We start from the raw sequence: 27718 nt of genomic DNA on the forward strand, positions 1-27718 counted from the left end.
CAGTGAAAGATCTTGCTTGTGGTTCTGCTAGGAGTTGTCTGATACCGAAAAAAGGTGACTGGTACTGAATTTTACGAACCGAGTACGGGAAGGAACATTAGCGAAGAACAATTTCAAGTGTGGAAAGCAACTAATTAACTAGATTTTAGTCCGAGATGCCTAACATAGTGAATGATATAAAACTAGACTTCAAGGACGTTCTTTTGCGGCCAAAACGAAGTACTCTGCGAAGCAGAGCTGAAGTAAGTGCAGAAAATGAATTACAGAGAGAAGTTGGTAAAATTTCTTTAAAAAACTAAGAAATGAGAGAAAGAAATTAAATTATAATGTAAATGAATAGAGTTGGTAGAAATTTCATGTTAATTATTAATATACTCACTGGTCAAATACTCTTTAACGACAAAGTGACCTAATTGTAGTTAGTCTTTTAGAAAAATATTAAGTGAAAGATTTTTGTTCAAACAGCATGTAAAATGTAGGACAAACTGATTCAAAACATAAGAAAATATAAAACATAAGAAAATATAAAATTAATTATGTGATCATTCTGAGGATTTCCAGACGTCCCAGAAAATTCGGGAACTTCCCATTTTCAACTTTTTCCATGTCCCATAAAGTTTCTCCGACAGTCTTCAGTGTATGTATTTTTTTAGTCTTCCGTCAAAGGTCTTGACATCCCATTCAAACCCGAGTCTTAAGTATTAGTTATTTCCCTTATTATAGAAAAAAAACAACATTTTTTCCCCTGAGAATTCTGAGAACCGTAAGCGTGCGTAACCAAAAACCATAATTTTCTCAAAAGATTTAAAATTAAAATATCTGAAAACACCCCTTGACAGACACCATGCAGGGTGTACACGATGATCTTCCGGGATATTGAAGTGATGTGAAATTAAAACAAACGCACCTGCACATTTTTTGGTAGTTTTATTGCAAAGAGCAACTCAAAAATTTTCTTACAAAAAATTACCACACTTCTATGTGGTCACCCTTAGTGACACGTCAATGTCCAGCCGGTATTCCACTTTGCGCAGCAGCACGTTGACAGGGATAGTATCAATGGCAGCAACAGTTCAGTCACGCAAAGCATTTATGTTTGGCACTTTCGTTAAATAAACTGCATCCTTAACATACCACCGGAGGAAGAAGTCCAGAGGAGTGATATCTGGGCTACATGATGGCCAGCCGATAGGACCCCCTTGCCCGATCTGACGATTTGGAAAAGTAGCATTCCTACCCCTGGCTTCTTCAACACACTCCCTGTTTCTAGTAAAATTCTGTACCGTGCTCTGATGTTCTTGTCCATTGGTGGTGTTATGTTACTCTGCACCAACAATTGACTTTGACTCAGCAAACCATACCACAGCATGTGCTTTCTCTTGATAAGATGTCATTTTCACAAAAGCGATGACAGCACTGCCAACCCCTGAGGTTCATCGTGTACACCCTGTATTTTTCATTATATAAAACTTTACTTTCGTTTGATTTTAACTAATTTATTTGTTTCATATCCTTGTTACGTATATTTTGAAGTACTTGAAAGAAGAAACAATTCAAAAGAAATGAGTATAATTCTGTTTATTATATATGTTTTATATTTATTATTAATTTTCATAACATACACAATTTCAAATAAAAATGAAAATTATGAAAGAATATGAATTTATAAACTAACATTTTGGAGATCAAATGCTTTTGTTTTTTGAGCGCACAGTTTTTCCTATTAGGAAGTAATATTAATAACCATTTTCTTTTCGCACAAACTGGTAGTGAAAATTAACGTTTGTGTTAACGTAGAATATATACTTATATTACAAGAAACTGCAAAGAACAGAAAACTGTTTTTAACCAATACAGGTAGGCTACAATTTTAATCACTTGTTTACGCAAAGCAATCATGACAGATTTTTCTTGCACATGCCAGTCAGATTGGTCTGCTACACTTCTGGCATGAGTATTTTGTTCTTTTAATTTTTTGAATCACGAGAAGTGCATGTTTTTATAATATCAAAGAATTCTGGAACATCATGTGCCTTGATTTTGTCTTACAATCTTCAGAATCCTCCGTTTTCAAGATAATAGTTCAAGTGGAAGATTCTTCACCTCAATCAGCCTGTGATGCAGTTGTAACGAGACCAGAGACATAACAAGGGTCTTCATAAAGTCCATCCTGGTCATCAGGGTAGGCTTTGTGAAGAAAAAAAGGAGCGATTTTACAATACCGGTAATTTCTCCATTTTGTTTGAAATTTGCCATACTCACTAAATTAGGGCTCCTAATCACAAATCTGAAGTTAGAATTTGGCGCTCACGTGTCAAACTTGCAAAATAAGAGGGTCAGTCATCGCAACCGAAAATGCACAATTGCTCATTATTTATCGCAAGATTTTCCATTTGGAATACTTAAAGAACGAAATATATATATTCCTGATATTACTACGACCCTAAAATTTTTTAACTATGTTTCCTAGCCTAACCTAACCACATGCCAATGGTTCGTGGGGCTAGCGCCAATGGTCCGTGGGGCTAGCCATAATTCAGGAATTTCTATACGTGAGCACCAAATTTTAAGTGCAGATTTGTGATAAGGAGACCCAAATTAGTAAGTATCCAAAATTTCAAACAAATTGGAGAAATTCCCTGTATTGTTAAATTATACCGAAAAAAAGCATTGCATCAATAATGGTGAAGATTTTTCTGCTGGATGTGTAATTTGCACGCTTCTGATCCAGTCAGGCGACGCCTCTCTTATATTATAAAAGGAAATTTATCTCTGGTTTTCTAGTATCAGGATCATACCCCATAGAGTGGAAGAGGCATTAACAGATGAATATCAATACTAATAGTGACAATTATAATGCCATATTAATCCAAAATAGTTACAGCAAACTCAAAAATGGGAAGGCAAGATTTACTAGAAAAAAATTAGTAACTGGTAGCATACGTCTTGAGACGGACCAGCAACTTTGACATGATAAAACTCAAGGTCAGATAACAATACAGGCGAGAGATTTTCGCTGCTCCTAGACAACAATCCAATTTGAAAGTACAGGGAGGGAGGGAGCAATACCACCTCATGGGGGAGAGGGGTGGGTGCGAAAAAAAATGAGACTTCTCTCAGACATATGATACCAGTAGAGGGTTAAAGCATAATGTTTATTTTAAATGTTGTTATCGGACTACATGAATCAGCAATCATAACAAAACTTTACAATCCAACTTTAATAATTTGAAACTAGAACTTGCATATATGGTAATCAAGTGTCTTGCCTTGTAAATCATTATTTATATGGTAGTATATTAAGTTTCTATGATTCCTTATTTTGATAATTGTCTAGAATTATGTAAATTTATTCATGCAGGTTGACCTGTATCGACAAATTACATTCAAAAACTCTAAACAGTCATTTAATGGAATACCAGTCATTGCCTCAAATATGGATACAGTTGGAACTTTTGAAATGGCAATAGCTCTTGCAAAGGTAAGATTTTTGGATTGATATTTCCAGGATGTGCATATGTTGTCATAGTTCTTATCTCTGCAGTGAACTCTAACTTGCTCAAATTTTAATTTAAAAAATTGTGCAAGATTGTTCCAACTTCAGATTGCTGGATACTTATCTCATCATTGTAAATGCACCTGTTCTATTTTATTTGTATTTGCCACATGTACAGAGCATTCTGTGACATTCGCTACATGACTTGGTGGCAAGCAGTCTGGCATCAGTGCTTGTCTTTCCCAGTGAACGGGGTCCGCGACAGTCGCTAGAGTCGGCTATTAAAATTACAGTTTTCATATTGTGTACTAACCTTGACTACAGAAGGTGTTGAAAATGATGTCCCTCTGCTGCAACACATTCCTGGCATCTCCGAAGGAAATTGGCATTTACACGTGCAAGTTCGTCTACTGTAATTCTCCCGATTTCTCATACAATACTCTCTTTTAACTCAAGGATGTTGTGCACATTGTCTTTGTATACTTTATTTCTTAGATTTAAGAATTTTAGTGTCTCTAAATACTGTGGTTTTTAAAACACCCTTTTCTCGTGAGAGGCCGCGGATAGATTTCCGAGAAGACTGTTCTAACGTTTGTCCTATCTCATACAGTTTTTCCTCAGTAAGTACACGTGGGTTTTTCTTTCCACTTTTATTCAGAACTGACCCTGTTACTCTAAACTTTTTACGAGGTTTAATATAGTGGTCCTATATGGAACGGAAACACCAGGAATTTTCATTGCAAAACGACGTTGCACTTCTCCACAATTCCTCTTTCCGAAGTAACAACGTCTGCAACGTCAACAGAAAGGAAAGGCAGGGAGAGCGAAAAAAACAGACTGTAGCGTGCAACTCTCATGGACCCCTTTTACCAGGAAAGACAATCGCTGACGCCGGTCTGCTTGCCGCCGAGTCTCGAAGTGAATGTCTGGGAATGCTCTGCATAAATACACATTTTAAGGAAGTGTATTGGATGCTTACCGTTTATTTTTTTAAATTGATTTTCATCCCATATACTTTAATATGTGTGTTTTACACTGATCACAGCCCACATAATCCTATATAGGGCTGTGTGTATGTCGTCCTGTGTTTTGTCCTTATATGTGCTGAGTGCCCCTTTTGCACTCTCAGTTTTAACCCACGTAAGATTTGTTTAGTCCTCAGACTCCAACACATGTTTATTTTTGTTATGGTAAGGGAGTGGGCCTCGTATAATGTTATGGGTGCGAAATAGTGTAAGTTCTGATGCACCTACCATTTCAGTTCAATCACTTTACACTGAACAGCAGTTTGTTGATTGTTGCCTATGTGACAGAATAGTGCTACCCTCTTTGAAATATGTAACAGCATATGCTATTGTGCATTTTTGATGAGCAGCTGTGTTGTTGTTTTTTTTAATTATTTATTTATTTATAGAACACAATTAAATTAAATTTGCCATACATATTCTGGTTGAATTTTGAAACTTCTTGCTTGAGAAGGTTGGACAGGTACAGTTATGTTGCTGTAGTATTTCCACAGGTTTTTTTCTTTTTATGGATGTACATTAAAAACAAAAAGCAACGAAGATGCACTTCCAGCAGCTAAAATTTACAAACAACTTCTGAAACGTAATTTTCAGTAGAAAAACTCTTCATAAATACTGATTCTCATGATAAAAGTAACATATTTGGGTTCTACAAACTTCAAGGAGTCTCAACTTTGCACATAGTGGTTCAGATACCACTTTAAACTGTAGGTTCAGTCTGAACAGCCTATCTATGCATAAAGTGGACTTAGCAATAAAAAAAACCTTCAAATATTCACATTTCCAAACGTTGCAAATATCATCCAGATTTCAGACTGCAGGAATAAAGAAAATACATTAAAGGTCTGTTTTTCTGTAGGGTAAAACTTTGACCATGATTATGTAAGGAGTAATGCTAGAAATTTAAACATGAACTTGCTTCCTGAATATTAACTTTTGCCAGTTCTGTATTCTAAAAAAGGATGACAAATTCATAATGCGCATTCATAATTTCATCGATGTTGTCATTTCCATTCATTATTTCATCATGGTCATCAAGCATTGATCCATCACAGTCCACCATCTTTATCATACACAGATGCTGATGAATGTGACTATTGAGAGAATTGTGAGTAAAAATGATGCTGTAAGTGCAGACAGCTCCAATGCAACTCATTTAGATATGTATGCATGAAAAAAAATACTTTCAGGAATAATAATAATAATAATAATAATAGAAAACTTTCTCTACATGTAAATGTGTAAAAATTAGTAACTATTCTGATATTTTGAATCTAAAACTAATGAAAATATTTAATGAAGCAATTGTGCGTGTTGAAAACATGACATTTTGCCATGGAAAAAAAATGAACTTATGAACATCTATACTGCAACAGTCATCCTCGACTAGCATAAAAAAGTTTTAATTTGGTCTACACTGTTCACTTTTGTTCCAGCATGGTTTGTTTACAACCGTTCACAAGTATTATACAGTTGAAGATTGGGCAGCCTTTTCTAAGGAGCATCCAGATGCATTACAATATGTTGCAGCTAGTTCAGGCACTGCTCAGGGAGACTTTGAAAGGCTACAAGAAATCCTAAGTCAAATACCAGAAGTGACGTACGTTTGTCTTGATGTAGCTAATGGCTACTCTGAAATGTTTGTAGAGTGTGTTCGGAAGGTGCGAGCAACATTTCCAACTCGAACCATAATAGTAAGTATAGTATATTTATTTACCATCTCTAACACTACTTGCTGATCAGAACATATTTTTCACCTGCAGTTAGAAATTGAAATAAAAGTACAGAGACAGTACAGTAAGACTCCTGTTAATCCAGCCATTCATTTCAGTGAGGGGTAACAGGATTTAATGTAAAATAATTCTTGAAGCTTTTCTGGCGGTGAATGATGAAGAGGTTTTCTCGGATATCAACCAGGTGATTTCCATGTAGGATTTACCAAACATCTGGCTGATATCCCGAGAAACTCTCTTCAGGATTTAGTTTAATTCTTTATTAAATGTTTTGTTACAAATTTAATTCACTGTGTAGTGTAATTAAACCATACTGTCTCATTTATTCATTTCAGTGTAGTTACCTCGAAACATGTTGAGAAAGGTATGTGCCTGTGGTAGTCTCAACTGATCTAAATATAACCCTTCTGTTCTGTAGATTTTCCTTTTTTCCCATTCACAAGCTTATGACTTTGCTCTATTGTTCTTCCTTGGGAGGTTACTAGTGGAACAAGGCATGTAAGTTTAGTATATAGTACAAAAATGAATAAAAAAGGCTCAAAATTGAATTATAAGGAGTGCAACAATGGCAGAAAAAAAAGACATTGTTGCTGAAAAGTGACTCTCCACCTCACGCCCTTTACGAATAGCTTGTGCATTGCTCTATTTAATTATGAGTCTTGAATCACACATCATTCGATTAGCTCCTCTGGCCTTCAGTCATGTATTTTTATGGAACAGGCAGGGTGTAGGACAAGAGACATTGGTTAGAAGGGTGGGGGACAACACTTAGAAATATGTTTGAGGGAAGGCTGGAGGACACTTGGAGAGACATTGAGGGAAGGCTCGAGAACACTGGGAGAGACATTGGTTAGAAGGGTGGGGGACACTTGGATAGACATTTCAGGGAAGGCTCGAGAACACTGGGAGAGACATTGGTTAAAAGGGGGACACTTGGAGAGACATTTCAGGGAAGGCTCGAGAACACTGGGAGAGACATTGGGTGGAAGATTGGAGAGCCATTGGTAGAGAATGATTCTCTCTTGCGCTTCATGTGTGTCATGCAAGGCATCCATGTTAAGTTGCTTTGCATTGTGCAGCGTTGATTTTATAGATAATAAACCTTTTTGAATTACCCTTTCATATTCTGGAGGCACTTTTATTTTGATATTCCTGGTTTTAAACGTAGGGTACAGAAACCCGAATAACCTTAAATAACCTTGTACTTCATGATTTTATTTAATTATTGTTTTATTTTGTTTGCCATTAAGACCATTAGAGAAGCATTGAGTGTTATTCATACGATACTGGGTTGTATGAATAAAACTTGGCATCTAATCATTTCCCAAGTTTTTTGGAGCTCATACTTCATTTCACATTAATAAAATGGCTGAGAACAAGGATATCTGCTCCAATGATGAGCTTTTGCTCCATTTAATGTGAATACAAAAAAGAGCCAGTGCTCATACATACTAGGGATGGCCACAAGATCTTATCCAGATTTCAAAATATCCAACATCTGTTTTGGATTCAACGGATAATCCAAATATCTGGATAATTTGTGGAAGGATTTGTAGAAATACGATCGTGGCGAATAAAGGAATATGTGGATAGCCCATTTAATGGATAAATGATAAAAACTGTCCAGATAATGCACACATTTGGATATCTGGATATTTCAAATATTTAAAGAGCCTCCTCGATGGTGCAGTTGTAGCGTCGTAGCTTTGTAATCAAGAGATGTTGGGTTTTGATACCCAGTGGAGGTACATAGTGGTTCGGACCCCACTTTAAACTGTAGGTCCAGTCTCGATTAGCCTTACTGTGCATAAAGTGGACTTAAGACACAAACTCAATCAATCAAATTTTTGAAATTGGATAGAAAATTATCCGATATCCGGATACAGTTTTATATGTATTTGGCCATCCCTATTATATACACACACATATCTGTACGAGCATGTACACATGTATGTATGTATAGCCAGCTCCCGTGGCAGAGTGGTTAGCACATCATGCTACGATGCCAGGAGTCCCGGGTTCGAATCCTGTCCTGGGCATGGATGTTTGTGAGTGCCCATTCATCAATTTCATCATATCATCACTCATCCTCATCTTTGCAAATTAGCCAAAAGTGACACAAGAAGTGAAGTAAAATATAGCAATTCAATTAATCAACATATATGTATATCATTAGGTCATTACAAATGTAGTTTAAAACCATGTGATGATGTAAATACAATTAAGAATAGTGCTAAAATATTTTTCAAATCAGCTAAATAGATAGGTTTGGAATTTAGCAAAGAGAAAACTAAATATATATGCTTACAGGCCTAAACCAAGTGCCAAGTGTTAGGTAATCATCAAAATATATTTATTGATAACAACTTGTTTGAACCAGTTTCCAATACTAACACTAATACTAACATATGAAAATGATATTAAAGAGGAAATGAAAAGCTACCTTAATTCAGAAAATGCATGTTACTTTTCTCTTCATAAACTTTTGCTTCCTTGTTTAATATCTAAGAAACTAAAAGTTAAAATATACAAAGCAGTAATTTTGCCTCTTAATATTATATGGATACAAAACTTGGTCCCTTACAATGAGACAGGAACATAAATTGAGAGTATTTGAAAATAAGATCCTTAGGAAAATCTTTAGGCCTAAAAGGGATGAGGATACACGTGATTGAAGAAGGTTACATAATTTAGAAGTACATAATTTGTATTCATGTCCAGATAATATTAGAATGATTAAATCAAGAAGGCTTAGGTGGGCAGGCCATGTGGCACGGATGGGAGAGGAAATAAGAGTTTGCAGGATTCTTGTTAAGAAACCTGATGGTAAGAGATCAGTAGGAAGACCAAGACAATAATGAAGGGATATTGTTGAGATGGACTTAAAAGGAAATCGGTAGGGATGTAAAAGAGTATATAGATCTTGCCTAGGATAGGGACAGATGAAAGGCCTGTGTTGCTGCAGCCATAAACCTTCGGATTTAAGAAGGCTAGAGATTTAGTTGGAGAGTGTTCTCCTGAACCAGCCTCATACTGTATATATCGATATGACCCAATGTTTTAACAATTCTTCCACTCTTCCAGGCAGGCAACGTGTGTACAGGTGAGATGGTAGAAGAGTTGATCCTTTCAGGCGCAGACATTATAAAAGTTGGAATAGGTCCTGGATCTGTTTGCACGACACGGAAGAAGACTGGAGTTGGTTATCCACAACTGAGTGCAGTGATCGAGTGTGCCGATGCAGCTCATGGTTTGGGTGGACATATTATATCAGTATGTATGGCTCTTTCGATTTTGTGTTTATTGTTTGTTGTGCATTGTCTGAATGGTACTAATGCTGGTATGACTTGAGATGACCGGACCCCTCTCCGATTTTCTTTATATTTCACATACTCACTAATTGAGGCCTCCTAATCACGAATCTGAAGTTAAAATTTGTCGGTCACATCTAGAAATTGCGAACCATTGACGCTAGCCTCACGAACCATTGGCGTTAGCCCCACGAACCATTGGTGCTAGCCTCACGAACCATTGGCATGTGGTTAGGTTAGTTTCGGTTAGGTTAGGCAAACATAGTTAAAATTTGGTGTCGTATTAGTATCAGGATCTAGAAATCGGAAATAATTGCAAACCATTGATGCTAGCCCCACGAACCATTGGCGCGTGGTTAGGTTAGTTCGGTTAGGTTACGCAAACATAGTTAAAATTTGGTGTCGTGTTAGTATCAGGATCTAGAAATTGGAAATAATTGCGAACCATTGACGCTAGCCCCACGAACCATTGGCGCTAGCCCCACAAACCATTGGTGCATGGTTAGGTTAGTTCCAGTGGCGTACCCAAGGGGGGGTTGGTGGGGTTTATAACCCCCTCCCCCTATTGGTCCAAGTATTTCTAAAAAAAAGAACGTCAAAGGCAGGGAAGATATGGCAAAATGAGGACTGACTACTTAAAAAATGTTCACATAACCCCTCCCTTTCGAAAATCCTGGGCATGCCACTGGTTAGTTCGGTTAAGTTAGTGTGGTAGTATCAGGAATATATATATTTGGTTGTGAAACAAAAAAAAAATCGAGAAAATCGACAGTTTCCATTCCGAAAACTAACGCCTTTTTTTTTGCATATTTTGCAAGTTCTAGATGTTTCCGATAAATTTTAACTTCAGATTTGTGATTAGAAGGCCTCAATTAGTGAGTATGCCAAATGTGAAGAAAATCGGAGAGGGGTCCGGTCATCTCAAGTCGTTCCCTAATGCTTAATGAACAGATACATTGTTCTTTGATTGGATTGGTATGGCATTGGACCAAAGAAGTCTGATTTAACTTTAGTGAATGGGAGCATCTCCCTCTTGTAATCTTCAGATGGGAACTTTTCAAGCATGTGCTTTTGAAATTTGCTGTGATGTGCAAAAGAAATTGTAGCTTGAGAACTAATTGTAATGTAGAGATGAAATTGCTTTTGTGTTATTCAGAATGACATGGGCTTTTATCGAACGTGAAATTTTTACATTGTATCTCCTAATAATGAAAGTTAAAGGAACAAGAAAAGAAATAGATTTTTTTAAGAAAGAAATGGTATTCGGCATGTCCCTGCTTGGTGCTTCTTTACCGTATTTCCTCATAAATTTCTGTTGTACATCTGTAGCACTCTTTTGTTTTATCGAAATGTAGCACACAAAAAGCCTTTTCCATTCCAGAAAGCAACATCTTGAATTTGCCACTATATATCGGCGAGTAATGGAACTGCAGGGAAAAACCTGCAATACAAAAGAAAACCTACGACTTTACTTGTTTAACTAATGTACTGTATCACTTAGTAATGCTAATAGTTTCTTTACAATAAATTTTTGAAAGCGTCACTTTACTTTATGTACACGTATATTATTTCCCCTTTGTTGTTTTCAAGTAGAATGTGTTGACCAAGAGGATAAATTCCTATTTGTTTTCCACAGGATGGAGGATGCACATGTCCTGGGGATGTAGCAAAGGCATTTGGTGCAGGGGCAGATTTTGTGATGGTCGGTGGGATGTTAGCTGGGCATGACCAGTGTGGAGGTGAGGTTATTGAAAAGAATGGAAAACAGTACAAGTTGTTCTACGGGATGTCTTCTGCAACTGCTATGAAGAAGTATGCCGGTCATGTTGCTGAATATAGGTTAGTTTAAGACTTGTTAAATTGGAGCATTTCAGTTTTTCTTTTGTCTGGCATGTTGTAAGAATACCTCAGAAGTGGTGCTTTTTTTTTTTTTTTTAATAACCAATCACCCTGCAAGAAGTGGCTTGGAGAAATAAACTGTAGGTCCAGTATTGATTAGGCTATTTTAGCATAAAGTGTACTTAAAAGGAACTTTTTGTTATTGGTTTTATGCAGGGCTCGAGAAATCCCTGTCGCCAGGGCGACTAAAAATTTCAGCCTGGTGACTGATCTTTTTCTGTAATATGTACGAAATTTTGAAGATTCTAAGTTCAACTTGTAGTACAGCATAAGTTAGCATTTTTTTTATGAACATTGTGAACATTCCATAGATTCAGTAACAATTTCTTACTCTTTGTCCCACATTTCCTGCTTTCTCAAATGATTTAGTGATGTTTTGAATACCGTGATGCTCAGCTTCTTATACAGAATGTTCCAAAAGTCGCACAACCCAAACTTTGAAAATGTATATCATGAAAACCATAAGAGATATTTACACCGGGTTTTCTGCATTATAAAACTTCATCTATTGAGATATTTTTCATTGCATAAAATTATCAGTTTACGCCATACAAAAAATTAGATAAATTAATAACTGGCAGAAGGCAGGGTTACATTTTTTTCCAGAAATGAACTCTTGAGTGAGAAAAATATCTAAGAAATTATCGAAGGATTGTAATTAGATGTCTGATGCCATGTCAATCTATCATTTACGACCAATATTGGTCATGTGCAATATTTGATGCATTTTTGACTGACAACTTTATGGTTTGACTGAAAAAGTGACATTTTTGGGACATATCTCCGTAGATGGCAACACAAGCAGGTCGAAATATTGTCAACAGACACATACAACATATGCCTAAGCATTGGCCATACATTAACATGAAAAATCATAAATCAAGATTTTGTGCTGAAATTGAACTCTTGAGAGAATTATAGACTGCTCCTGGTTATCCTAAATTCTCTTCGCTCACTTTCGCTGCTACTGTGCCTGTTTTTGTAAATTGATTCGGCATGGCGTATACATTGGAGCAGCGTGTGTGCTTTGCTGAGGAGTATTTTACTCAGGTGCAAGAAGTTTTCAAAGAAAAATATCCTGCTTCTGCTGTACCTCACAAAGCAACTGTTTTACTACAAATCAAACACCAACAAATGATCCCACAAATTGTCAAGAGTTGGTATTTATTGTTGAAAATCAATTCTCAGATGTTCTCTTAAAATTAACAATGCTTTTTCAAATAATGTAATTGCTTTTATTTGGATAAATGCTAAAATAAATTTATTAACACAGTGATCAGTTTAGTGCAGAAAACCAGGTGTTTTCATGATATACATTTTCAAAGTTTGGGTCGCGTGACTTTTGAAACAATCTGTAGTATGCACAATTGCTAGTAGGTGGTTTCCTGGTGCCTGATTTTCAGAGTTGGCACTTTCAAGAAAATTTTTCGAGCACTGGTTTTATGTTACAGCTTTATTATTGTGATGCATTGTTAATAAGTTTGCTACTCTTACCAAATGTTAATGCCATTGCTTGTCAAGAAAACCATTTGAAACTGAAACTTTGCCATTTTTTAAAATATATGTCTTGACGTATGTGATGTTCATGATGTATGTAGTAAACTCTGTTTAAGTATTAACTACGTGAAGTTTCATGTTTCCCCGTTGCACAATTGAATAGTTATTTTCCTATTAATTTTGAAGGCTCACTGCCTTGATTCACAAAGAGTACGTGGTCTGGAGCGGAAATGGTAGTGCGTCACTTCTTTGTTAGTTCCGGCGTGGCGGTAGTTGCATTTTCTCCTGTTTGGTTGCGCTGGTGTGTTTCCTGGTTTGTGTCGTCTGCTGTGCTTTCTGCTTTCCATTGTTGGGTGGAATTGGTACTGGGGGACTGGGCTGCAGGTTCAGCACTGGTTTCTGTTGGATGATGGTATGGGTTTCTTTGATGGTGTTTTCTACGGTTGGGCGAGATATGGATGTGGAGGAGATGGTAGTGTTTGTGGTGTGGAGGTGTTGTGAAAGGCCTGATCCTGGTGTGTGTTTTTTGGCATCTTGTATGTGTTTGTTGATCCGTTCTTGAACAGTGCGGATGATTCTGCCAATGTAGCTGTCGTGGCATTGGCATGTGCCCTTGTAAGCACTTCCATGCCACAAACCACACCATCTCCTACACATCCTCCCAACCTACTCTATCATAGGAAACACCTTCAAAGAAACCCATACCATCAGCCAACAGAAACCAGCGCTGAACCTGGACAGTGGACAGGCACACCCGATTTGGCACCCCATCCTTCATAGAATCCCAGATCACGAAAAGAGAAGATGCAGTGACCTGCTTGACCCCCTCCACTCATGCAAAGAATAGGAATTGCATCACAATGCAGCATACAGCCCAGCCCAGCCCCCCAACCACCACCCAGCAATGCCTCCCAACAATGAAAAGTAGAAAGCACAACAGCCGGGAAACACACACACCAGCGCTGCCAAATGGGGGAAAATGCAACCACCATCACCCGGGAACTAACAAAGTAGTGATGCGCTACCATCTCCACTTCAGATGCTGTACCCTTAGTGAATGGAGGTAGTGAGCACCTTCGAAATTAATCTGAAAATAACTACCCAATTGTGCAATGCGGAAACACGAGACTTCACATAGGTAACATGTGATGTTATTGTTTTGAAGCAAAAAATTCATATTGGTCCATCCAACATATATAAAGTCCCAGTTCCAGCACTCACTCACTCACTGACATAAATGTATTCCATGCAGGAAGCCCCAGAGGCAAAAAATGCTCTGTTACGACCCCCCACGAAATTGTCTCAAAACAACAAGAAAATTTTTAAAAATCACTCTCATCCTCTTTTTAAGGGTGAAATGATTTTTTTTCTCATACTTTATCCTTGAGATCAACAGTAATGCAGATGATTCAACTCCAAGTTAGAGATCATGCCTGTGACCAGAGTGACAGCTACATAAGTCCATACATTATATAAACAGTCATGGCTGTTTTGATGAAATGTTTAGAGATATAACAATGTCATGTTTGTTGTGCTTCATGGAAACTGACATTGCTAGAGTCCTGCCGCTGTAACTCCCGCACGGGGACTGCCTTTCTGGCAGTCACACGCTGTTAACAGCCAGTTTAGCCTACCACTGTCAATCTCTCCTCCCTGAAGCAGCCAGCAGGGAAACAAGATTTTATCAAAATAACCATTCTGTGCTGTGAATGGGGGCCAGTTCTTAGCCTGACCCGGTATCAGGGAACCTACAGAAGAGTTTTTCTTGTATGTACGCGTTGCTTGCATTGTAGAATTATTTTCCTGTAGTTTATGGAAAATACATTTTACATACATTACGTTTACATCTTTAGTCAAAATGAAAATAAATGTCTGATGAAGGGAGCGTGTGTTCTCCTGAAACGTCACAACAAAAAACTGTTTTCTTATGCTTCTAATAACCGTAAACTACAGGAAAATAATTCTACAGAAGAGTTATTTTTTGTATTTCAAAATATGAGCTTCAGAGGCAAGGTAGGAATTAGCCAGGAAAGCAATTACAAGGTAACCAAAAAAGTTCTTGCCGTTTTTGATGTCCCATTAATCATGCACTCACAGAGAGGAAACGAAATGACGCATGTGCCTGCCAAGCGATCGGGAGTTAGTCTGACCATCGACTGTCAGTAATACAGGCATGTTCCGTACACACAGCAGTCATAGCTCATCCAGTGGCGAAGAGAAATGGAAGTACCAATTTGTTCGTTTGTGTGTTTGTTGTATGACTTTAAAGTGGTCCTGTCAGCTGCCGCATCAAGTCGCCGCATATGCCAGGCATTTGGGGAGAATGCCATGAACGAACGCACTACCAGGCATTGGGTCCAGAAATTCCGTTCGGAAGATGTGAGCCTTTCGGATGAACCTCGCAGTGAACGACCACATGTGTTGGATGACGAGGCCCTGAATGCAGCCATCGAGGAGGACAGTAGTCTAACGTGTGATGAACTTGCAGAAAGGTTCCATGTTTCCGCTGGAACAGTCAGACTGCACCTGAATGGGATAGGGAAGTCATACAAGTTAAGCAAGTGGGTACCCCACACAATGTCGGCAGCCAACAAGGAACAATGAGTGACAGCTTGTTTGTCCTTGCTCACTTGGCACCGGAACACACTCATATTCGATCGCTTGTCACTGGTGACGAAAAGTGGGTCCTCTGTGACACTCCCAAGCGTACCACTATTGGTTGTTACCACGTGACCCTGTTCCTCACACCTCAAGACACCTCTGCACCCACGAAAGGTTATGCTCTCTGTATGGTGGAATTGTCTGCAAGTGGTGCATTACGAGCTCCTTCTACCTGGTCAGACCATCACTGCTGACCTCTACTCTCAGCAGCTGCAAGGGGTGCACCGTGCATTGCACGACAATACCAAGCCACATTTGGCAAAGAGGAGCCGGGAGACCCTTCAGCAACTTGGCTGGGAGACACTGTGCCATCCACCATATTCACCGGACCTTGCACCAACAGATTACCACCTGTTTCATTCCCTCGACAACCACCTCCGTGGGAGATCCTTCGCAAATGAGGGAGACCTGCGGAACGTACTCATGGATTTATTTGCATCCAAACCCGCTGAGTTTTATCACCAGGGTATTGTGTAGCTGCAGGAACGTTGGCAAAAGGTGTTGGATGCTGATGGAGATTACTTCAAAACCTAAAGGTACATACCGTCCACTGTATTGCTCTTTGTTTATCACTGCTCTAGAATGGCAAGAACTTTTTTGTGGTTACCTTGTATTTTTAAAAATGTAAAAATGACAAGAATGTAAATATTGCTTTTACAATTTGGTATCACTATTAAATTTGTTATTAAAAATATTAGAGCATGTACACACATAATATTACGTTGTAAACTTTTCAAACAAGTGAATGTACCCACTTGTTTCCCTTCTTCCAATGCAACAGGCTGACATTTTCAAAAACATTAAGAGCATTGAGGAACCCCATCTCTAACATGAGAGTGCACAGTCAAAAGTGCTAGAGTCCCTAATATATTTATTATTGAATTATAACATAATGTTTGTTTTTTCAGAGCTGCAGAAGGAAAAACTGTGGAGGTGGCATATAGAGGAGATGTTGAAGCCACTATACTGGACATACTAGGAGGACTACGATCTGCGTGTACTTACGTAGGAGCCAGCCACTTAAAAGAAATGTCAAGGCGTGCAACTTTCATCAGGGTAACACAACAGACCAATGAAATATATCATTAATGAAGTTTGTGCTTAGTACAAATCACGTTTGTAGCAGTCGATAGGTAATGCTATTTATTATTCCGTTTGATAGCAGCTCCATCCAGTATGTTACCTTGGAAGTATTTTGGTGTAGGCAGAACAAGGAACCAAAGAAAAAAAACCTTCCTAGTCTTTTCTCTGATATTGTCATATTTAGTTACAGAAAATAGAACTAAACAGATAGTTACTTTACAGGATGTCAGTTTTTTTTATATAGTTATTTTATTATTAACTCAAATCTTATTCTTTAGTGCAAATATTACGTTACAGTTATCTCAGATTAGAGTTACGAATCTGTGTAATAATCTTATATTAGGCTGTGAAAAGTAAAATATAAATATTAATGCTTGCTTATGAAATAGGAAGTATCCTACAGGGTTTGTGCTAAAGCACAATCTAGTCTTCATAATCGAATATCATCTAAATTTTATTTGCAGTAATACTAAAGTATTGTTTTTTTTACTTTACAGTTATTTTTTTAGGTAATATTGTAATGTATATACATATAAATATGTACCAACGATTTAAGATGATACAGGCATTGAATTGGGAATGGTTCTTCATTACCTTAAAACGTAAATGCCATTGTATACACAAATTTGTTGTTAGTGTAAAGGCAGAATTAAATGTGAAAGGAATAAATTATAAGAGAAGAGGAAGCTAAGTTATAAGATAAAAATTATAGTTTGTTTTCTTTGTAAAAATTTTATGCATGTTTCATGATGCCATTTTTTCTGTTTTGTTTTTTCTTGAGCTGGTTTTGTACTGCTTTTTGAATTTAGCCAATAGATTGGTTACTATTTATAGAATTATGAAGGTTCAGCATTCAGAGTTTAAGCTTCATACAATGATTTTACTAGATTTAAAATCTAATTTTATTATGTGTAGTGTATTTCAGCATGCATTTGCTGAATTTCGCATTAAAAAAATGTGATATTGGAATTTTAGAGAAAGTGTAATCAGATTGTTGATTTTGAATGAAAACATATTTTTCATGTATTTTAAGTTTATTTTTTAATGAAACTGTATCTTGCTGTAAGTCCTGAATATTAATGTAATATTCTTAAGATTAACAAATTGAAGCATACATTTGTGAATTTAGGCAAAATATGTATAAAATATTTCAAAAGGTGTCACTACCCTTTTCATTTGGAGTTTTTTATATGTGCATATTACTTAATATTTATTGTGGTGTGAATTTTCATAATTTCGTGATTTGTTGTGCATGCAACTAATAGAGGTTATTTATATAATAGTAATGAAAATGTGAATAATTAATATTTAGAAGGGCTGAGCCAATACCACTTTTATTATACACTCTTACAGAATCCCACCATACAATACTTCTACTTGAAATTTGTAACAGTTGAAAGTTCTTCAAAATATTGAATACTATTATTGTGTAATTATTCCACTACCAATTGTGTACATCAATGTATGAGAGCTTTGCCTTAAAATGGTAACAATGTTAAGCCTTGTGTCCATGTTAATAAAACATTCCAATGCTGACCAAGGCAAAATTTATTGTAGAAAAATTATACACTAAAACGTAATGTTTTCACCATCTAACAGGGTCTTCTTCTTCTTCTTCACATTATTGTGAATCTTTGTCTGAAGAATACCCTGTTAGAGGGTGGAAATGTTACGTTTTGGTGTATAATTTTTTCTACAATAAATTTTGCCTTCATCAGCATTTGAATGTTTTATGCCTTAAAATATTAAAAAATAACATCAGAATATTAAAATACATGTTATGTAATCACAAAATCGTTTTCCCCCACAATACCGGCACAAGATAAATTAGTGTTTTTGCAGACCCTACAGAACATCGTATTTAGTTGAACTTGAGTACAACATTGATTACCAACGTATATTGTTCAATCACTTCACTCGGAAACTCGTCGTGTCCACAATATCTTGATGTACGCTGATAACATTAATTCAGTATGTGGTACAATGAGCATATAAAGGCTATAGCAACGGAACGAATGAAATCGATCGTCTTTTATCAAGAAGTCTTGCCTTACTTTATTTATACTAGCAACCAATGAGAGAGGCATTTTGCATGTGAGTTGTCCTAACATTGGTGAACATTCCCGGAAACAATTTCCAAAGCGCCGGAAAAGTATTGGCCAATATCGGTAAATAAAGTTTAATGGATACAGAATTTGTTCAGGCCTGGTATTTTGTTCCTATGTAGCTGAATTTATCCTAATTAGTGTTTTGAGCTTTTGTCCTATGTAGTAAACCCGTAACATTGTTGTGTTTTTTTTTATGATCCCAGTGTTTATTTCATGATAGTATTTTGGAAATACTCTGTTTACTTACCGATACTTTGCAGCACTTTTTGTTTTTAAGTCTGAATACATATAAAAATTGTTTTGTAACTGAATTTCTGTTTGAAGTTATTGGAAATATTAAAATGAGTGATAATGTAACAAGATTGATGGAATATTTTAACATATAATTCATGAACTAATACAGTCAGTAGATGCATTTCATTTTTAATATTTTCATAACTCTTCAAATGCTCATAACTGTGGAAATGTAGAATCATTGACAACATTGGTAGTATTGGATATAAAATGTATAAACTTTGCACTTTTTTGTGTTACTATACGAGGATTTTTGTTATCTTAATTTTCTAAGTGTATATTGTAATGTTTACTTAGGGACAATATACTTAACATTATGTTGTCAAAGCTCGGAAGTGATAATTATGTAGAATCAGTGTTGTAGCTTTAATTTCTGCTGTACAAACTACAGAATTGATAATTATCGTGTGTTTTTCTTTAGATGCCATTTTATACAGGATGTGTAAATAAAACTGTTACTGTAGTAGATTTGTCTTGCGAAGTATTTACAATATAGTTAGAAGAAAGTGAAGAAACTGTCACATTTTTAAGAAAACAGTTATGCATCTACTCATTCAAGTAAAAATTTTGTTCACATGTATATGCATTCAATTAAATTTGTTGTGCATTCTTGCATTTTTTCACAAGTAAGTATGTCAGTTTGAAGTGGACAAATCATCTTGCATACAAATGACCACAATGTGATCATAAATGTTGTTCACATTTTATTGTCAAGAAATAATTTTCTTCTGTTGTTATTAGTTTTATCAAGATATGGAAATGGTTCGTAAAATAATGAATTAATGGCTATATTTGTTTTAGTTACTGTATTTATATATTCAGTATATTTAAACATTATACATAAAACCTGATTACACATTGAAGCCTAAAGTAATGCCAACCCAGCATATCACAGAATTTGGTAAAATTTCAGTATTTTTTATTGCAAAATAACTAATGGATTGACCCCTTTATGAAGTATGTCATTTTGTACCCTGTAGTTTCATCTAATGTTTTACTTAGTCTCATGTCAGAATTCACCACAATAGTTGATGTCAGTTTTTTTTTTCCAAAAATTTAGTTTTCCATCATATTATATATGAATTTATATTCAGTTTGAAATTTTATAAAATACTAAGAAAATGTCTATGAAATTACCAATTGTAATGTCTTATGTTTATATTCACTTTGAAATTTTATAAAATACTAAGAAAATGTCTATGAAATTACCAATTGTAATGTCTTATGTTTATATTCACTTGCACATTTAGATATTAGTTTAGTTTTACATGTCCAAAATTTCATCAGTTAAAATATCTCTCACTAATTTTACTCCTGGCAGCACAACATGCTTGGAGACATCTTGCGCTCTCAGATACACATTAGTTGACATTCACCGATTGGACTGAGTAAAGTCTGATGGTTGTTCTTCCCTTAATCGAACTTCTTAGTTTCTGGAGACAGGAAGAAACAATGTTACCTCCTGTGTGTGTAGAAAAACTTATATTTGAACATTTATTAGCTATTGATGAATCTTCTTATATACATGACATAATGCCACTGTTTAAGTTCTAAATAACACATTTTTTTGCTGTTTATGAAATACCAATACATTACTCACAATAACTCTAAACACAGCAAAAGGATTTATTGTGAAACTTACAATTTGTTACATCTGTGTTCATTACAACAACCATTCCAGATGATCACATTTATTTTTTTAAGAGTTCAACATACAGGTTGGTCGTCAACCACACACTTTCAAAAATGCATCATACAATTGAAATTGCCATAATCACTGACATGGTTGTTACAGCGTATGTTGACTTTTTTCTTCTAGTGTCTAACCTGTGAACATATTTTGAAAGTTCAAATCCAAGCTAAATAGATTAAAATGTGGAAAGTATGTTCTGATGCCAAGCAGTGATGATTGTACTTTGCGAGTCCACAAGTTACAATGTGTTAATCAAAACAATGCGAATCTCCAACATGATAATATCTGTTGCATAGAATCTCCATAAGTACTTCACCTTTCTTTGGAAAATTATGTTAACGCAAAGTTAGATGTGTATGTTATAATTATTGGTCATTTGTATGCACAAAGATTCAAGTGTTATACGTTTGCATGATTTATGTAGGCTAGTGGTTCTATTACGTTTGCATGATTTATGTAGGCTGGTGTTTCTGTTAAGAGCTAAAGCGGCATACTGTAACAACATTTTAAAATGATCGATTCTTTTCTCCCATACATCCTAAACTTGAGCCAAAGATATTTTTGAAGCAGCCTATCTCTGATAGTCAAAATCCAATCCAATTTCTAATATAGTAATCATTTTATATAAATCAATGATTGACCTAAATTCTTCCATATTTCTTTTATGGCCATTTCTAATCTGTGACAGCTTGCCAAAACAATTTTCATAACTTCAACCTCCTGCTGGCTGCTTGATGTAACACCTTCATTGTTCACACAGATCAGCAATGCTATAGCACTGTGTCAACCTCTGAAAAATTCTTACCAAAGACAAAATCCCTCATGAACCAAACAATTAAGATGTGAAGGTGCGGAAGTGGATATTCAAAAGACAGTATGAACGTGAGAGTTCCGTGGGAAGAATCAACAAGCCAGTAGTGCAATATAACTACATGTGCAGTGCGTTGCAACAAAAGGGACAATTGTGAGTGATTATGTGGCTATAATATGTGTTAAGTGTGACAAGTTACATTGTTTTTGCAAGTGTGGACCTAAGAGCCCTTGTAATTTGAGAGCCAGGACATACAGGGTGGTCAGGGAATGCCAGAAGAGGCAAAACAAATTCACCATAATTAGCCAATCAACATGCTCTACCAATCTCCAATTAAACCAATTTTTTTCTCTTTTCCACTAAATCTGCAAGAAAACTTTTTCATGGTTGGGGAATGAAAGACATCGAATTAAAACTTTTTTCTGTTTAGAATCCCTCTCTTTCACAAACTACATAGATGTGAGCTTGTTTGAAATTTATACTGATTGATATTTGAGACAATAATTTAGAAAAGTATTACCTTATAAATGTAGAGTAGATCTGAAAATTCAAAAGTGTTAATTACCATTATCTTCCAGTTTAATATTTCCAAAGTTATTCACCAAATTGGCTTCTTCAATTCTACAAAAATCCAGGGATTCACAATTCCATATTGCAGTGTAGATTACTTAAGAAAATGATCGGAATCTTGCCCATCTGCAGTCACAGACTGTATGTCTGTGTTGCATATCTTATATTGACCCAACAGATTTGCAAATAGTAATTTGCAGTCCACATTCTACTGCTTCAAAGTAGCCGAACTGCACGATCCATCCACCCCGGGGCTTCCTTTTACTGTCTGATGGAATTACTTCCGAGGTATGGAATCCTGGTTCGGGTTGCAGGGACACTCTTCATTCCCGATGATATTTATTCTGTGGCCCCTATTCATTCACATTCTGATTTCACATCAATTTTGAAGAGAAGACCGTATCCACGATGATCAAAAGTTGGCTTGGATTCCTCCACACATTGTGCTGCTTCAAAGTGGATTACTGCAGGTGTCGTGATGGACATCAGAACTTTGCATTTGTAAAAAACAACCTTGCAGTACTTAACACACATTACAAGTATATCACACAACTGTCCCTTTTGTTACAACAGCATGCAGTCATATTGCACTACCAGCTTGTCAATCCTCTCCATGAGACACTTAGGTCCATACTGTCTTTTGAATGTCCATTTTTGCACCTTGTTTTCAGAAGTTGGCGCAGTGGTACAGCATTGCTGATCTGCGTGGACAATGAAGGGGTCCACATCAGGTAGTCAGCAGGTGGTTAAAGTGAGGTTTTGGCAAACTGTCACAGGGAATGGTCATAAAAAAAATATGGAAGGAAATAGACCAATAATTGATTTATATAAGATGATTACTATATTAGAAATTGAATGGGACATTGAACCGTCTCCTCTATCATGGAATAATATTTTCAATATGTTGTAAAATGAGAGTAAAATACTCATTGATGTATAGTAATGTTAATGTAACAGAGTGGTGAAACATGATTTGCATATGTGAGTATGTGTTTGCTTTGATCATTGAGTTCCTGGTAGAGCATTAATGCTCAGACGGACAAGAAGTGCCTTCACAAAATAAACTGTTCTTGCCTCTCGGAGAACAGGATCCAACACACCACACACAAAAATACAATTTTAAAACTTCTGTCAGCATTGTCAAGGATAAAATAGAGTTAAAACAGGTGTGGGCAGTAGGAGCAACTGCCTGCGAGTTGTTTTTAACTCCATTGTATACTTGACAATGCCAGTGGAAAGCTGCAACTCTTTAGTTTATTTTCAAGATTTATTTGTTGTGTGTACTGCTTCCTCCTGTGACAGGTAAGAGGAACATGTTCTGCTCAGCATGTGGTGTTAGAAGGTATTTGTGTTAAAATAAACTATATGTAACCTTTGCTTTTGTAACACCCTCATGAGTTCTTTTCAATTTAATATTTTTACCATTTGTTGTTCTGTTGATTGCTTATACTTAGGGTGCTTGGTAATATATTTTATTCCTTGCACTTGAAAGTTTGTATGTAGTTCTGTGCATATATCAACCTTGAATAACAATGCGATTCAATAGGCAGCGCTAATTTTTTGCTACAAAAATTATGGTAAAAGCGACATTTAGTAACTGCGTAGATCAGATGATGTTGGGATAAAATTTATGTATATGTACAGTAAATTCAATTTGATTTGCTGTTTTTTTTTGCACACTAAAGTTCATGAATTTCACCTTACAAACCATGTTGTGTTTGTTTGATAAGTTGCGCAAGTTTATAATGTACTATAATCTGATATGGTGCTCCCAACATTTTTATTATTCTTTAAGTAAAACTATAAATGCAAGAAATGTTACTCTCATGTTTTAATAAGCTGCTTCATTTAGTGGGCAACCATCTCCATAAAAGTAAGAGTTCCTTATTGGATATGAATTGGTGTTGAGGGAATATATCTTCAAGGTCTCCCATATTCTCTAGTCAATGGTGAGGCAACTAGTTGATCAATCAAATATCCTCCATATCAAGTACAATCCGATCGCAGGCAATATTTTAATTACCAAGCAATATTTAGATCAATTTTCTTTTGTATCTGTGGTCACTGGCAATCTGAATTAGCTTATCAGTAATCCTTCAGTGAATAGTTGCTTGCAACCAGATCACCCAACCAAGTTACTTTGTGTCACTTAGTGAATATAAACTGATAGAGCCACCAAATGAATTAATTCAGTGCAATCATGTTAAACAGTGTCAACCTAGCGAATGGGATACTTAAGTAAATGCTATTTTAGCTTGGGATTGGTTGCACATGGGCATTTGGATATAAGGGATATGAGAATTTGTGCATCAGTTTTACTCATATGTAGCTGAATAATTTTTAGGTCCCATGTTAACATACACATAAGCTTAGTGTGCCAACAATGTCTGTGGTATGGAACAGTTGCATAATTTTACTGCATTTGAACGTAGAGTAGTTCTGTATAAATTATTAATTTAAATTTAATATTTGTTACCATAAGTGTTAATAACTTCATGTTGTTGCAGTGCTACTTAACAATTGTCTTTATTGTAAATTATTTGCATATCAACATTATTTGTCTTTTACGTTAAATCAAAATTAAATGCTTTTTCTTGCAGCTGAAAACCCTTGAGATAGGTTTCTGCGGTTTTAGAAACTTAATGATTGCCAGAAAGTGTTAGTTTTAAGTCTTAATTGCATTGAGCATCTTCAGAAGCACAACAGCCTATTTTGAGCCTTAGCTTCACGCAGAAGTGTCTTCCATATTTTCTTTGGCAGCTATTATGTAATGTTTATTTGTGGAAAATGCACAATACGAATGTAATGCTCGCATTATTTGATGAGCAGCAACGGTCTATTTACCCATCTGAAGTATGAGAACTACAAAAAAGATATATTTGTTAAAAAATAGTGGTTTACGTCAGATAAGAACAATACGTTTCATGGAAAAAGATTTATTTTCCATTCAGAATGTGGTTACAATCTGTTACATACCAGAAATGTTTGCATGTACTGTGTGCTTATTCCGTTCTTCTTCTAATCTTTATCTTCAGTAAAAGTTTTGTTGTAAGATTCAAGTTTCTATTATGGCCAATATGGGTTGTACATGTTGGATTATCTATAGGTGTTGTGAAGTTGTAAGCTCCAATTATGCATGTGGGATTTTTTTCTTTTTTGTTACATGTCTCACTTTCTCATTTCCATTATATATTTAAATTCCAGAAGTACAGAACCTACACTTTGTATCTTGGTCGGTGTAGAGATTATCTGCTTATCAGCGTGTCAGTTCATGTTTGGTAATCCACTTACTTTTAAGTGTGTTTCCCAAAGTTTTCTTTTAATTAGTAAATATAAGGAATTTTGTTACTTTTGTATCCTCTCTGGTTTCATCTTTGCTCATGCTTTTAGTCCTGAACCTTGCAATGGAACTTCATGACTTGTCAATTGCAGACTACTAAGGTTATGATGGGCATCATTATTTCCACTGCTGCATGATTCGCTGGTCAGTTACTCATGTCGCTATTTTGATTTGGTAAGAAGTAAAGGGATATTTATCACAATTATGATGAGCAATCACTAAATACTAGGGTTGAGCTGATGAAAATACTGATCAGTATCAGAAAGTATTGTTTGGTGTTTAATTACTAATTGGGTATCTCTTGCAGCACTCTTGCATTTTATATATCCTGAGAATTATGCAAAATGCCAAGCGTTCAGTAATTTTGCACCAATATTGTTTGAAAAAAAAAGAAAACTTTGGCAGATTATTGTGTAGTTCCAATGAAACCCTTCCATATTAAAATTTATAAATATCCTGAACTTTATGTTTCAGTTACACTATGTGTGGCAATTGATGATTATTAGTATTGGTTTGAAGTAGTATCAGATAAGCCCTACTAAATACATGCCCGAAACTTGACCTTCAGCACTAGGCAAACTCAAGAGCTCCATCAACACTTGAGCCTGTCTATGCTATTGTACAGTCAGTGTAATTGTAGACCATCTACATGTATTGTTACAATTTGTTGGGTACACTGTTCAGAGTGTAGCTGATAATATTGATGTTCAAACATCTTTCAATCGTTACAACTAATTCCTACCCAATCATAATGATCCAGATACATGTAATAATTGAACAAGAATGTGTGAGAGAGTATTTGAAAGATAGAAACTATTTGTAAGTTGTTTGTTACTGGGATTTGAAGCTCTGGGCTCTTGTCATATTTTAGATCTAACATCTGTATATTTTCTTCTTTTTTGTAAGAAAATCAGTCTAAATATATTTCTGAACATTGTTTATTTGGTATAATTGTTCAGGGAATTACGAAAATGATGAATTTTTTGACACTGGAAGTAAGAATACTAAGGAACCGGGAGTAATCATTTCATTTGTGTAGCCTGCACATTATTCTATGGTTAGCGAAGTTGTATAAATATTGTCACTATTCAGAAAGTAGTGCAAAATTTATCCTTTCTTTATTCTTAATCTCTTGAAAATACCATTTGTAATAAAATGTGAATATTGAAAACTTATTTTAGTGTTGAGCTGTAATACCAGGCAGTTTTTGCCTGAGAATCACCTAGTAATGCAGTGGTTCTGGATTTGATTTGTGTTTATTGATAGGAGCCTGATACTGGCAGCACAATCTGGTTTACCTTTGTGCATTAAATTTAAAAGTTACTTGTTCTTTTATGATGTAGTTGTAAGCTCCACTTTATTATTACATCTTGTAATAATAATGATGTTTCACTGCTTTAACAATCTTGGTTGCCCTTGGATTTATCCAGGAAACCAGAATTTTATGAGAATTTATTCATGCGTTAATTTGTGTATTAGTTATTGTATTTTTTTGTCAGTATTGTCCTTTGTATTATCATTGTTACATAGTGACGTAAACCATAAGTAATCCAGTATTTGAATTTTTAGTCTGTGTTGTATCGCTTAATATGCTCATGCAAGAGTACTTTGAAGCTTTAATGAAATATTTTAGCCAAAGTGAATGATAGTATATATATATATATATTCATTTTGATATAGTTTTTATGTCAAATGGCTCATGAAGTATTGTAATCATCTGTATTTTTTGAATAGTTTGTGTTATAAGATTACTGTATAGTCATTAATTGAAAGTACTTTTGAAATCAGGTTAATACCTGATGTGTATAATATTTGGGCATTAGAGGTTGCCAAAACAATAAAATATTCAGTCATGCCATTATTTTGTCAATTATGATTGCAGCATAATAATATTTAACTTAATGTTCATACGTAAAAAAAATAATCACCAGAGAGTGTAATTGAAGCATTTGCTGTGTGTATTTAAAGTAAAAAAGCACAAATAATTTTTTGCCGTCAAGTTCAGCTCGTGATAGAAATATTTTTGTTTTTATTTGCTGTTGTGTTGATTTTTTCATGATAAAATCTACACGAGCATGTCATTTGAAAGCCTAAAGAACAATTTATATAAAAATGTGTTTAAAGTGATTGTAAATATTGTTGACTGTATATTGTTATTGCTTGTGAAGTTTTATTTTGAATAAACACATAAAATGTC

The 27718-nt window shown here is 35.6% G+C and overlaps 1 protein-coding gene across 1 annotated transcript; it reads left to right on the forward strand.

Annotated features, from left to right (window-relative positions):
• The first annotated feature begins 5 nt into the window (after positions 1–5).
• LOC145979995 (GMP reductase 1-like) lies at positions 6–27718 on the forward strand. Its single transcript, XM_083112941.1, has 6 exons — positions 6–242; positions 3362–3481; positions 5958–6215; positions 9339–9527; positions 11202–11404; positions 16531–27718. The coding sequence occupies exons 1-6, from the start codon at positions 156–158 to the stop codon at positions 16709–16711; spliced, it is 1038 nt and encodes a 345-aa protein (XP_082969067.1). The 5' UTR covers positions 6–155; the 3' UTR covers positions 16712–27718.

This window comes from Lepisma saccharinum, chromosome 27 (genome assembly GCF_977018435.1).
Source record: "Lepisma saccharinum chromosome 27, izLepSacc3.1, whole genome shotgun sequence".
In the NCBI taxonomy this organism is placed as follows: Eukaryota; Metazoa; Arthropoda; class Insecta; order Zygentoma; family Lepismatidae; genus Lepisma; species Lepisma saccharinum.